This window comes from Camelina sativa, chromosome 11, assembly GCF_000633955.1.
Source record: "Camelina sativa cultivar DH55 chromosome 11, Cs, whole genome shotgun sequence".
Taxonomy (NCBI): domain Eukaryota; kingdom Viridiplantae; phylum Streptophyta; class Magnoliopsida; order Brassicales; family Brassicaceae; genus Camelina; species Camelina sativa.
In genome coordinates this window covers 2,383,000-2,395,211 of record NC_025695.1, presented here as the reverse complement: position 1 = coordinate 2,395,211, position 12,212 = coordinate 2,383,000, and the positions used below count along the sequence as shown (strand labels likewise).

General features: G+C 36.5%; 2 protein-coding genes and 1 long non-coding RNA gene across 4 annotated transcripts; 2 read left to right on the top strand and 1 right to left on the bottom strand.

The window, feature by feature from the left end:
* On the bottom strand, nt 442–1,108 carry LOC104721184. Its single transcript, XR_756933.1, has 2 exons — nt 918–1,108; nt 442–517 (listed from the first exon to the last, which is right to left on the bottom strand). It is a non-coding gene; the product is annotated as an uncharacterized LOC104721184 (long non-coding RNA).
* Nucleotides 3,687–7,424, top strand: LOC104721183 (CSC1-like protein At4g35870). Of its 2 annotated transcripts, none has more exons than XM_010439106.2 (2): nt 3,687–4,542; nt 5,462–7,424. In XM_010439106.2, exons 1-2 carry the CDS (start codon nt 3,908–3,910, stop codon nt 7,266–7,268), a joined length of 2,442 nt encoding a protein of 813 aa, XP_010437408.1. In that variant the 5' UTR covers nt 3,687–3,907; the 3' UTR covers nt 7,269–7,424. The 2 variants fall into 2 exon arrangements, with proteins under 2 accessions (XP_010437408.1, XP_010437409.1); XM_010439107.2 differs by having other exon boundaries at nt 3,687–4,777; nt 5,697–7,424.
* LOC104721182 (aspartyl protease family protein 1-like) lies at nt 7,609–10,824 on the top strand. Its single transcript, XM_010439103.2, has 10 exons — nt 7,609–8,175; nt 8,259–8,394; nt 8,513–8,748; nt 8,847–9,071; nt 9,158–9,293; nt 9,381–9,454; nt 9,543–9,642; nt 10,203–10,260; nt 10,339–10,410; nt 10,489–10,824. Exons 1-10 carry the CDS (start codon nt 7,865–7,867, stop codon nt 10,710–10,712), a joined length of 1,572 nt encoding a protein of 523 aa, XP_010437405.1. The 5' UTR covers nt 7,609–7,864; the 3' UTR covers nt 10,713–10,824.

Below are 12,212 nucleotides of genomic sequence, written 5' to 3'. Positions count from 1 at the left end.
CCCTTGATGGATTTTCCTAAATCCTAATAACAAATTAAAGTAAATATACAATTTCGAAAAAATCCATGTATTTAAAACATTACACAATAAATACATATCTTCTTAGTCTTATTTACCATTCCTAGTTCTATATATATATATATATATATATATATATATATATTTTTAGAGTCCCGGTTATTTACGGAATTTTTCATATGGGTTTTTTTATAGGGGGAACCGTGATCGCAAACCTTCCTCTTGTTCCTCCTCTCCTCCTCCTTTTTTATTTACCATTCCTAATTACTATTACCAATCATCTTTGTCGATCTACTTACTTAACCAACCCTAGCCCTCAAATTTTTCTTCTTCCTCACCATTGATGGACTTTCCTAAATCCTAAATCAAGCGTTTGAAGGGAGTCTTCAGTCTTGTAATCCCAACTTTGTCCTTTTTTTTTTCTCAAAACTTATATGAATATACCATGAAGTGTTCTTGGAACAGAGTAAATCAAGCGTTTGAGCCGGCGTGAGATCACCTTCATTCAAAACATAAACCACAAATACAGAATTCTCAACTTTTGGCAATGCTGATGTATATACTTTAGATACAAAATAGATAACTAATAACAGCCAAATAAATCAATAACATTTGTGACATTTTTTTTTTGGACAAAAACATTTGTGACATTTCCACCAAAAATTTACAAACAACAAAAAGAACATCGACATATGATAAGCGAAATTTCAGTTGCAGATCTCACTTGGCTACACACACTCTATCATAGAGGCTCTATGGTTTTTTTTTTACTACGTAGAGGCTCTATGGTTAGAACTTATATATTTCGACCCTTTTGTCCTCTGTTGATGATTTCATTTGTGAACAGGGACTAACAAATCTAGACATGGTAGCTACAACAAAATACTTGGTGTACATACCCATCAATTGGTATTGTCGTTGCAGTCAACCACTGATTGAATTTTTCTTCTACTTCATCTTTAATCTCCGATTCGAGAAACCACTGATTTGAGTAAGCAGTTGAATCGATTTCTAGCTTTAGACATAACGAAGGCTTTGAGGAGAGAGAGAGAGTGTGTGACCGAGAAAGAGAGAAGATTATTATTGGATGAAAACGACGAGCAGTATTAATTGTTATAGTTTGATTGGGTAACTTATTTTAAAATCGCACAACATCTTGAAATGCTGATGTGTCAAAACAAGAGAAACCCAGTTTTTTTGTATTGATTAAAAACAAACAAACAAAAAACACAGTAGTCTAACTTAATTATGTCTTACAAATAAATTGTTACTTTTAAAAAATGTACTTCCCATTAATAATAGGGAGATTTGTGTGTTTTCATGTATCATAAGTTTTTTAATATGCATTTGTTTTTAAAACCACATGGAATTATAATATTTTGTAAATTAATAAAGTAATTTCAACTTGTAAATTAATAAAGTAATTTCAACAAAAAAAACTTACAAATATTAGTTTATCTTAAAATATATGTAGTTTTAGAGAATATTGATGATCTTATGGTGAATATCCATAATACCATAACAAGAACAAAGATATCAATTAAGCTAAAATGTGTGAACTCCATCAAAGCAAAAATCACTATTATAGCAAACATGATCTCGAGAAATTGGACAAGCCTGGTATGTGATATTTTGCGGAGTACTTTTCACATGCATATTGGATTACTAGCATAAACACAAATATAACAAAGATGTATATCCATGAGAACATGTAGACGAAAAGGCTGGTGGAACCGCTTGCAATTTTGAGTTGATATACAATCTCATACTGGAAAAAGAAAAACCGGAGGTCCAAGATGATCTCCATAATTATTCCTGCCAACTCGGTGTTTCTCAGATGCTCTAGTTCTTCATACCACCATTTTTTCCAGCTTTGTTCAGATTTTGTTCAGATCATGCCTTGGTACTAGATCCAGTTCATAAATCTTTGACTGTCTTAAGCCAATCGAATCCAGATGGGTTAAACACAAATGGGATCATTATCCATGAAATCACAAGGAACCAGCTGGTGATAGTCATAGTTATGAAAATCAACAAGTATTTAACGATTGGATTATGTGTAGCGTAGATTATGAGGAAATTCGTGAATATATTTGACAAAAAAAAAATTCAATGGACCATAGTATACAATCTTTTTTTATATTAATCAAATAGTTTGAAATAAACTATAAGATCTGCTCCAAATTGAGAGAGTTGAAAAATGTCAAAGGCTCTTTGAGATTATCAAATTACACTAACATAGTGTATATTTTCAATAAACTCTAGCAAAGGAGTTTGATTTACAATACATATAAGTTCAAAGTTATTTTTCATGGTGGAAGACCAAAGAATTATCACATAGCATAAGAGAATTATGAATTCGATTTTGTTATGTATACAAAAATCTCACTGAAACTATTAATCCCTTATATATTAATAGAGAAGCATTTTGTTGATAATGCTGATGTGTCGTCGCCAGAACAATTTGGAAATTTAATTACAATTAAGCATCTCAAGATAAACATATTTACAAAAATAAGTCTTTTGATTTATTAAATGTGCCATTAAAATATATAAGAAAATCTTTATTTCATTATTATTTATATAAATGTGTCATTAGAATATATAAGGTAATGTTTCTTTCTATTGTTTTTTTTAAATGAAAGACTTCATCAATTATTAAAAAAAGAAAATATAGTTAATAATTTAATTATCAGTTTCATAACATATTTAATTATTTAAAGTAAATTGCATTTCATAAACTATTAAAAAACTTATTCATCTATTTAATTTTTTGAAATACAAAACTTATTCTCTGATTTTAAAAATTTGATGACTATTCAAGTACTCTCTCTGTTTCACAATAATTCACAATAAGTGTCATTTTAACACATTTCACACAAATTAAGAAAATATTAAAATATACATATATGCTCTCGTTTAATAAATGTTTAATGGGTTAATTTAGTTATAGATTAAAAGTAAAACTAGAAAATCTAATGAAAAATATGCATTAAAAATATAAAATAGTGCATTGAAAATGTAAAATGACATTCTTTGTGAAACAAAAATAAAATTCTAAAATGACACTCTATATGAAACAAAGGGGTTATATATTAAAAATTAATTATTACAATAATCTTAAAAATAAATAACATTATCACAATTATCACAATAATTAACATTATTTTCCACATTTCACAGATGAAATATATTTTATACAAAATAATTAAATATAAATTTGAATAAATAAATAAAATTATATGTAAAATTATTATTATGACACCTTAAATTCCAAACAATAATTTTACTTGTAATAATTTTATTTGAGTCGATTTATTCCGCATATATTGCGGGTTGTGTTACCTAGTATGTTATTATTTTTATAATAAATATTATGAAAACTCGTTAAATTAGTTAGCATATGCTTAATCGATATATTACATTAGCAATTATATATGTAAACTTAATATTTTCACAAATCAGTGAATCAGTATTTTACATATCTTAAATCTTGTTTTCATGTTTTTGGGTCAAATATTATTTATCTTAAATTCATTTTTTTTAGACGTCATCTTAACTTCATTTTTTTGTGCAAAAAATGTTATTTATCGTAATTCAGTTTTTTTTGGTCGTCATCTTAAATTCATTTATTTTGTTCAAAAAAAATGTCCCGGTTATTTATGAAATTTTTCGTAAGGCGAAGAAGAATCTGGGAGATTATTAGATTCCAAACCGTGATTGCAAACCTTCCCCTTTGTTCCTCCTCCTCCTTCTTTTTAATTTTTACCTTTCTTTTATTTACCTTTCTACCATTCCCAATCATCATCTTCTTCCTCGATCTACTTAGCCAACCCTAGCCCCCAATTGAAGATTTTGGGTTTCTTAATTTGGTGGAGATTTTTTCGCGATGCATCGCAGTGCCGCGATGCCGCCGATTTCATCAATGGATGAGTCATTCTCTCCTCCTCCATCCTCCGGCGACTTACCTGAAATCCCAGATGCTTGGTACGGTAACATTCAGTATCTGCTTAATATCTCCGTCATTGGCCTCTTATGCTGCGTCTCCATCTTCCTTTTCGTCAAGCTCCGTAGCGATCACCGTCGTATGCCTGGTCCTTCTGCTCTTTTTTCTAAACTCCTCGCCGTTTGGAAAGCCACGTGTCGCGAGATCGCTCGGCACTGTGGTGCTGATGCTGCTCAGTTTCTTTTGATCGAAGGTGGGAGCTTCGTGCTTCTTTTCTCTATTGCTGTTCTGGCTGTTTCGGTTATGCTTCCTTTGAATCTTTACGCTGGGACTGCTTTGCTTAGTGATGAGCTTTCGAAAACGATGATTACTCATATTAAGAAAGGTTCGGGTCTGCTTTGGGTGCATTTTGTGTTTGTTGTGGTTGTTGTTGTTATCTCGCATTTTGGAATCTCTGCCATTGAAGCTAGGTTGAAGTTTACTAGGTTTAGAGATGGGAATGGGAATGTCAGCGACCCCAATGCGAATTCCACGGCTGTGTTTACTGTAATGGTTCAGGGTTTGCCTAAGAATTTAGGGTCTGATAGAGTTGAGTTTGAAGAGTGTTTTAGGCTTAAGTACCCGGGCAAAGTTTATAAGATTATTGTTCCCATGGATTTGTGTGCATTGGATGATCTTGCTACAGAGTTGGTTCGTGTTCGAGATGAGATTACTTGGTTAGTTGCCAAGATGGACTCTAGGCTTCTACCGGATGAGTTTGAGAACGCTGGAGATAACGGACTACTGTCTTGTTTTTTTGCTTTGTGGAATAAGGTGAAGGATTTGTGGTCTCAGATCACAGAGAGGTTTGGTTTTACAGATGATGAAAAACTAAGGAAGTTGCAAGAGTTAAGAGCTGATCTGGAGTCTCAGTTAGCAGCTTATAAAGAAGGACGAGCACAAGGTGCTGGGGTTGCTTTCGTGATGTTTAAAGATGTGTACACAGCTAATAAGGCTGTTCAGGATTTTCGAAACGAGAGATCAAGGCGTACTGGAAAGTTCTTCTCTGTCACTGAGCTTCGGTTACAGAGAAACCAGTGGAAAGTGGACAGAGCACCCTTGGCTACTGATATCTATTGGAATCATCTGGGACTGACAAAAGTTGCTCTTATCGTGCGGAGAGTGATTGTTAATACTATTCTACTGTTGATTCTTGTGTTTTTCAGCTCCCCGTTGGCCTTGATCAGTGCCTTGGTAAGTGCTGGCCGAATCTTCAATGCTGAAGCATTGGACAGTGCTCAGTCTTGGCTCAATTGGGTGCAAACTTCTGGATGGATTGGGTCTCTGATTTTTCAGTTCATGCCCAACGTCTTCATATTTGTTAGCATGTACATTGTGATCCCATCTGCTCTCTCGTATCTTTCTAAGTTTGAGCGGCACCTAACAGTTTCTGGGGAACAAAGAGCAGCTCTCTTGAAGATGGTTTGCTTCTTCCTTGTGAACCTNTAAGAATTTAGGGTCTGATAGAGTTGAGTTTGAAGAGTGTTTTAGGCTTAAGTACCCGGGCAAAGTTTATAAGATTATTGTTCCCATGGATTTGTGTGCATTGGATGATCTTGCTACAGAGTTGGTTCGTGTTCGAGATGAGATTACTTGGTTAGTTGCCAAGATGGACTCTAGGCTTCTACCGGATGAGTTTGAGAACGCTGGAGATAACGGACTACTGTCTTGTTTTTTTGCTTTGTGGAATAAGGTGAAGGATTTGTGGTCTCAGATCACAGAGAGGTTTGGTTTTACAGATGATGAAAAACTAAGGAAGTTGCAAGAGTTAAGAGCTGATCTGGAGTCTCAGTTAGCAGCTTATAAAGAAGGACGAGCACAAGGTGCTGGGGTTGCTTTCGTGATGTTTAAAGATGTGTACACAGCTAATAAGGCTGTTCAGGATTTTCGAAACGAGAGATCAAGGCGTACTGGAAAGTTCTTCTCTGTCACTGAGCTTCGGTTACAGAGAAACCAGTGGAAAGTGGACAGAGCACCCTTGGCTACTGATATCTATTGGAATCATCTGGGACTGACAAAAGTTGCTCTTATCGTGCGGAGAGTGATTGTTAATACTATTCTACTGTTGATTCTTGTGTTTTTCAGCTCCCCGTTGGCCTTGATCAGTGCCTTGGTAAGTGCTGGCCGAATCTTCAATGCTGAAGCATTGGACAGTGCTCAGTCTTGGCTCAATTGGGTGCAAACTTCTGGATGGATCGGATCTCTGATTTTTCAATTCATGCCCAACGTCTTCATATTTGTTAGTATGTACATTGTGATCCCATCTGCTCTTTCGTATCTTTCTAAGTTTGAGCGGCACCTAACAGTTTCTGGGGAACAAAGAGCAGCTCTCTTGAAGATGGTTTGCTTCTTCCTTGTGAACCTTATCGTTCTCAAGGCTCTTGTCGAATCGTCGCTGGAAAGCGCGCTCTTGAAAATGAGCCGTTGCTATTTAGATGGTGAGGATTGCAAGAGGATTGAAGAATACATGAGCCCTTCCTTCTTATCAAGGTCGTGCGTTTCTGCTCTAGCTTTCCTCATCACAAGCACGTTCTTAGGAATCTCCTTTGATCTACTTGCTCCAATCCCCTGGATCAAGAAAAAAATCCAAAAGTTCAGGAAGAACGACATGCTTCAGCTTGTTCCCGAGCAAAACGAAGAGTATGCTTTGGAAAATCAAGAGCCAAGCAGCAACCTTGAGACACCACTTCTCCCTGAAAACATGTTTGAGTCTCCAAGATTCGGTGACATCGAACCGATGAGCCAAGACCTATCTGACTACCCAATCAGCCGGACCTCACCAATCCCTAAACAAAAATTCGACTTTGCACAATACTACGCCTTCAATCTCACCATATTTGCCTTAACAATGATATACTCTTCCTTCGCTCCACTCGTGGTCCCTGTAGGCGCGGTTTACTTTGGTTACAGATACATAGTCGACAAATACAACTTCCTCTACGTGTACAGAGTGCGTGGGTTCCCAGCAGGGAATGAAGGAAAGCTAATGGACACGGTATTGTGCATCATGCGGTTCTGTGTAGATCTGTACCTCGTCTCAATGCTGCTCTTCTTCTCAGTAAAAGGAGATTCCACAAAGCTTCAAGCCATATTCACACTTGGGGTGCTCGTGATGTACAAGCTTTTACCTTCGGATACAGACCGTTATCACCCAGCTCTCCTCCGGAGTATTCAAACCTTGGATAACATCGTGGACGGACCTGTAGATTACGAAGCATATTCTCACCCAAACTTCGATTGGGACACTTACAACAACAACAGATGATTCTACAACACTAAATTCAGGACCAAACTTAAAAAGTTTTATTTTTGTATATCCTTTTCCTTGTGTGTATATCCCATCTTTTGTGCATCATTATTTTTTTTTGTTCGCGGGATTTATCAGTTTAATTCCCTTAATAAAAAAAATTATTAAAGTCGAGGGTGAGAAGTCAGAAGAAACAGAAATTACGGGTCGGTGGAGAATTATTATAAAATTGAAAGGTGGGACCCAGTGTTCATTGGAATGAGTATATCGCAACAGTTCGCTTTTTGTTACACAAGAGACTGTTACACTCACCTAACGACGAAGAAGAAGAACGAACGAACGAACATACATTACAATTTACAAATAGAGATAGATCTCTCTCTCTCTCTCTCTCTCTCTCTCTCTCTCTCTCTCTTCCCTCACTCGAAACTCACTAAACTTCATCGTTCCCCCAAAAAAGGAAGAAAAACCTAATTTTGGTTCTCACAAATTCCAAGATCTAAACTGGGGGTTTCTCTGGTCATGATTTCTCGTTTTCTCTTTGTTTTCCCGAGAAAAATCTCCGGGAAAGTAGGATAAAAAATCTGTCGAGTTTTCGGAAATCGTTTTCTCCAATGTCGTGCTGTTTCTTCAAGACTACTCTCTTCTTGATCCCGCTTTTGATGTTACTGAGCTTCGGGAGCTGCGATGGTCGTATCTTCACCTTCGAGATGCATCATAGATTCTCCGACGAAGTCAAACAATGGTCAGATTCAACCGGAAGGTCTGCTAAGTTTCCCCCTAAAGGAAGCTTCGAATACTTCAACGCTCTCGTCCTCCGTGATTGGCTAATCCGTGGGCGGCGTCGACTCTCCCAGTCGGATTCTGAGTCGTCGCTTACTTTCTCCGACGGCAATTCCACTTCTCGTATCAGCTCTCTCGGATTGTAAGTTGCAGTTTTTGCTCGGGGAATTAAAACTTCTCTGCTTGAAGCATATAAGTCTGATTGATTCAATTTTGATATACCAGTTTGCATTACACGACGGTGAAATTGGGTACTCCGGGAATGAGATTCATGGTGGCGCTTGATACAGGAAGCGATCTCTTTTGGGTCCCTTGTGATTGCGGCAAATGCGCACCTACCGAAGGAGCCACTTACGCTTCTGTATGTTTTAACACTTTTACCAATTATTACAGTTGTTGAGTTTTACTGATTGATCTTAGCTATTGAGTTATAAAAGTTTCCATGATCGAGTCCTTGATTCTCTGTTTCCTGTGTTTAGGAATTTGAACTGAGCATTTACAATCCTAAAGTTTCGACTACAAACAAGAAGGTCACCTGCAACAACAGTCTATGTGCACAGCGTAATCAATGCCTCGGAACGTTCAGCACTTGCCCTTATATGGTGTCTTATGTCTCTGCTCAGACTTCGACATCTGGTATTCTTATGGAAGATGTTATGCACTTAACAACCGAGGATAAGAATCCTGAGCGTGTTGAGGCATATGTCACATTCGGGTTAGTAGCAGTCAGCATCTTCACAGCTGCTTCACTTGGTTCTTTTTGTGTTTCAGTTCAATGTAGTAACTTCCTGAATGTGTGAAATACGTGTGCAGGTGTGGGCAGGTTCAAAGTGGTTCTTTTCTTGACATTGCGGCACCAAATGGTTTATTTGGTCTTGGCATGGAAAAGATATCGGTTCCAAGTGTTTTGGCGAGGGAAGGTCTGGTTGCTGATTCTTTCTCCATGTGTTTTGGACATGATGGAGTTGGAAGGATCAGCTTTGGGGACAAGGGTAGTTCTGATCAGGAAGAGACACCGTTCAATCTGAATCCTTCACAGTAAGTGGTAATTCACTTATGCGTTAAATTGTAGATTTTTGTTACTTTGTGAATGCAACTTTTAACCGTGGTGAAATTCATTGCAGCCCAAACTACAACATCACGGTGACTCGGGTGCGTGTGGGGACTACTCTAATAGATGATGAGTTTACAGCGCTCTTTGACACCGGTACATCATTTACTTATTTAGTGGATCCGATGTATACGACAGTCTCTGAGAGTGTAAGCATTTAAACACCATCATATGTTGTGTTAGTTCCGCGTGATGCTCAATTTTGCTAGCTCGATGATTCAAATTGTCTTCTTCAGTTCCATTCTCAAGCCCACGATAAGCGCCATTCACCAGATTCAAGGATTCCATTCGAGTATTGTTATGACATGAGGTATGAGCTTGTATCCGTCCATCCATCCACACTCGAGTGTTTACTGCCCCTAAAATATAAACGATTTTCTTGTAAATGGTGTGATTAGCAATGAGGCGAATGCCAGTTTGATACCGAGTTTAAGCTTAACAATGAAAGGAAACAGTCACTTCACCATCAATGATCCTATAATCGTCATCTCCACTGAGGTCGTACTCTCTCTCTCTCTCTCTCTCTCTACTTCTTTCCCTATCGTTCCTTGTCTTTGGTGCTGATACTTTCAGCATGTGTGTGTTTTCTCAGGGTGAACTTGTATATTGCCTGGCCATCGTCNTTAAACACCATCATATGTTGTGTTAGTTCCGCGTGATGCTCAATTTTGCTAGCTCGATGATTCAAATTGTCTTCTTCAGTTCCATTCTCAAGCCCACGATAAGCGCCATTCACCAGATTCAAGGATTCCATTCGAGTATTGTTATGACATGAGGTATGAGCTTGTATCCATCCATCCATCCACACTCGAGTGTTTACTGCCCCTAAAATATAAACGATTTTCTTGTAAATGGTGTGATTAGCAATGAGGCGAATGCCAGTTTGATACCGAGTTTAAGCTTAACAATGAAAGGAAACAGTCACTTCACCATCAATGATCCTATAATCGTCATCTCCACTGAGGTCGTACTCTCTCTCTCTCTCTCTCTCTCTACTTCTTTCCCTATCGTTCCTTGTCTTTGGTGCTGATACTTTCAGCATGTGTGTGTTTTCTCAGGGTGAACTTGTATATTGCCTGGCCATCGTCAAAAGCTTTGAACTCAACATAATTGGACGTAAGATCAGTTTCTCCTAGTATATCATTGAAGATCCGTTAAATTGTGACCTCACATTGTTTACATTTAATGAAACAGAGAACTACATGACCGGGTATCGTGTAGTATTCGATAGAGAGAAACTCGTCTTAGCTTGGAAAAAGTTTGACTGTAAGTTTCCTTCTTACATTCGTTAACTCCTTTGTATTCTCTGACTTGTATGAAGTATGAATATTTCTGTTAACGCAGGCTATGACGTGGAAGAGACAAGCACAACTATTGCCGGAACAAACAAAACAGAGGCGGTAGCTCCGGCAATGGCAGCCGGAATAAGGACTCACAATAATTCCTCAGAGCTACACAAAACAAACCAAACCATCTCCAAAAGTAGCTCTTCATCAAACCAAAGATTTATTACAGTAAAGCTATGGTATTTTTTCAGATTTATGTTCATATTACTTCCACTTTTGTAGATTTGTAAGTCCACTCCTGTATCATAATGAGACTTTATAGAAATCGGCTTCTTCAGGGAAATATATGCTCTTTACACTCGGCTCATATATTCCGTGGCCAATTTCTTGTCCTCTTTTTTCTCTTCTGTAATGGAGGTAGATAAACCGAAATGGAGGTAGGTAAACCGAGATAAATCGAGATAAACCGAAAAAGGCGATTTGGTTATAGAGTAGAACGCTGAATATTCAAAAGGAAATAAAAAGGAAAATGGGTTCCACATTTGGCAAGTGGCCAACGCTTGACACGACCGGCAAAATATGATCTTCTTTCACTTTTGATCATATTATTGATAGATTAGTTTGAGATGATTTTGTATTATTCGCTTATATATACCCATTTACGAACCTCGTATGATTAGAGAAAGCACTATACCTATTGTTATATGACTATTCTCTCACTCATGTCATGTGCTAGTTTACTCGATATTGTCTTGTCAATTTGCTCTGTCCATACTTGGAATGTATGGAACAAAAAGAGAATGAATCGGTTACATATATACACATTAATTACTGTCTATATCCTCAATGAAAATATTTCGTGTTCTGGTAGGTATATAAAAGACTACTTTGACGATCGAGTTTATTATTATCTGTCAAATTATATAAATATTCCGGTGGTTGTATACGCAAGATGTAAACACAGTTACACAAAGATGAGTCCATGACCACTTTACATTACAGATATGTTATATTTTGTTATAAAGATTCGTATTATGAAATTAGAATACTTGATTTTCTGTAACCAATTGACCTCTTTATTTTTTGTCAACAACTATTATACATTCTATATCAAGATGACAACAAAATATATTCTAGACTAATATAAATTATTTGAATGAATGGCGAGTCTTCCGCAACGAATTAGTATCTTAAAAACATATTATTATGCTAACAGTTCGATATACTAATATGATTTTGCTTTAGACCTGACCTGATATCTTGCACGGGTCGAAGTGTGTTCCCTTTTTTCCAGTGTAAATAAAACCTCATTATCGAACACAATTAAATTACATCCCTACTTTATATTGCAATTAAAGTAAGAAAGAGGTTAAAAATTGATAATCAAAGCAAAATGGTAAGCGTGGTAAGTAATACTAATAAGTTGGTAACTTTAAGAAATAATCTTCATGTATTAAATAAGTAATTAACTGATATTGACTAATACATATAAATGTGAGATTCTCTTAATAATTATTCTATTTTTTGAAGAGATGTTTTATATGAATTACTTATAAAGGTATTTTTTTTTTAATTATAAAATTTTATCCTAATTAAACTGAAAAAATATTAAAATAATCGATATTAAGACTTTACGTCAACAATCCTGGGAAAGGGATTCTAGCCAATCAGATTCAAGTTCAACCCAAACAAAAACAAAAGTGTGTTTTTTCTTCTGTTTTACTGAAGGGTAATATCGTAACTTCCAATTCCCGCGGTAGTGGTAGCAAAAAAAAAAAAAAA

What these genes read in the sequence shown, in the direction of transcription:
- LOC104721183 (XM_010439106.2), top strand. Translation starts at nt 3,908, where the DNA reads ATGCATCGCAGTGCCGCGATGCCGCCGATTTCATCAATGGATGAGTCA. An exon ending in GGTTTGCCTAAGAATTTAGG is followed by an intron (nt 4,543 to 5,461) that starts GTCTGATAGAGT and finishes TAAGAATTTAGG; the next exon opens with GTCTGATAGAGTTGAGTTTG.
- LOC104721182 (XM_010439103.2), top strand. Translation starts at nt 7,865, where the DNA reads ATGTCGTGCTGTTTCTTCAAGACTACTCTCTTCTTGATCCCGCTTTTG. An exon ending in TAATCGTCATCTCCACTGAG is followed by an intron (nt 9,643 to 10,202) that starts GTCGTACTCTCT and finishes GTGTTTTCTCAG; the next exon opens with GGTGAACTTGTATATTGCCT. An exon ending in AGCTTGGAAAAAGTTTGACT is followed by an intron (nt 10,411 to 10,488) that starts GTAAGTTTCCTT and finishes CTGTTAACGCAG; the next exon opens with GCTATGACGTGGAAGAGACA.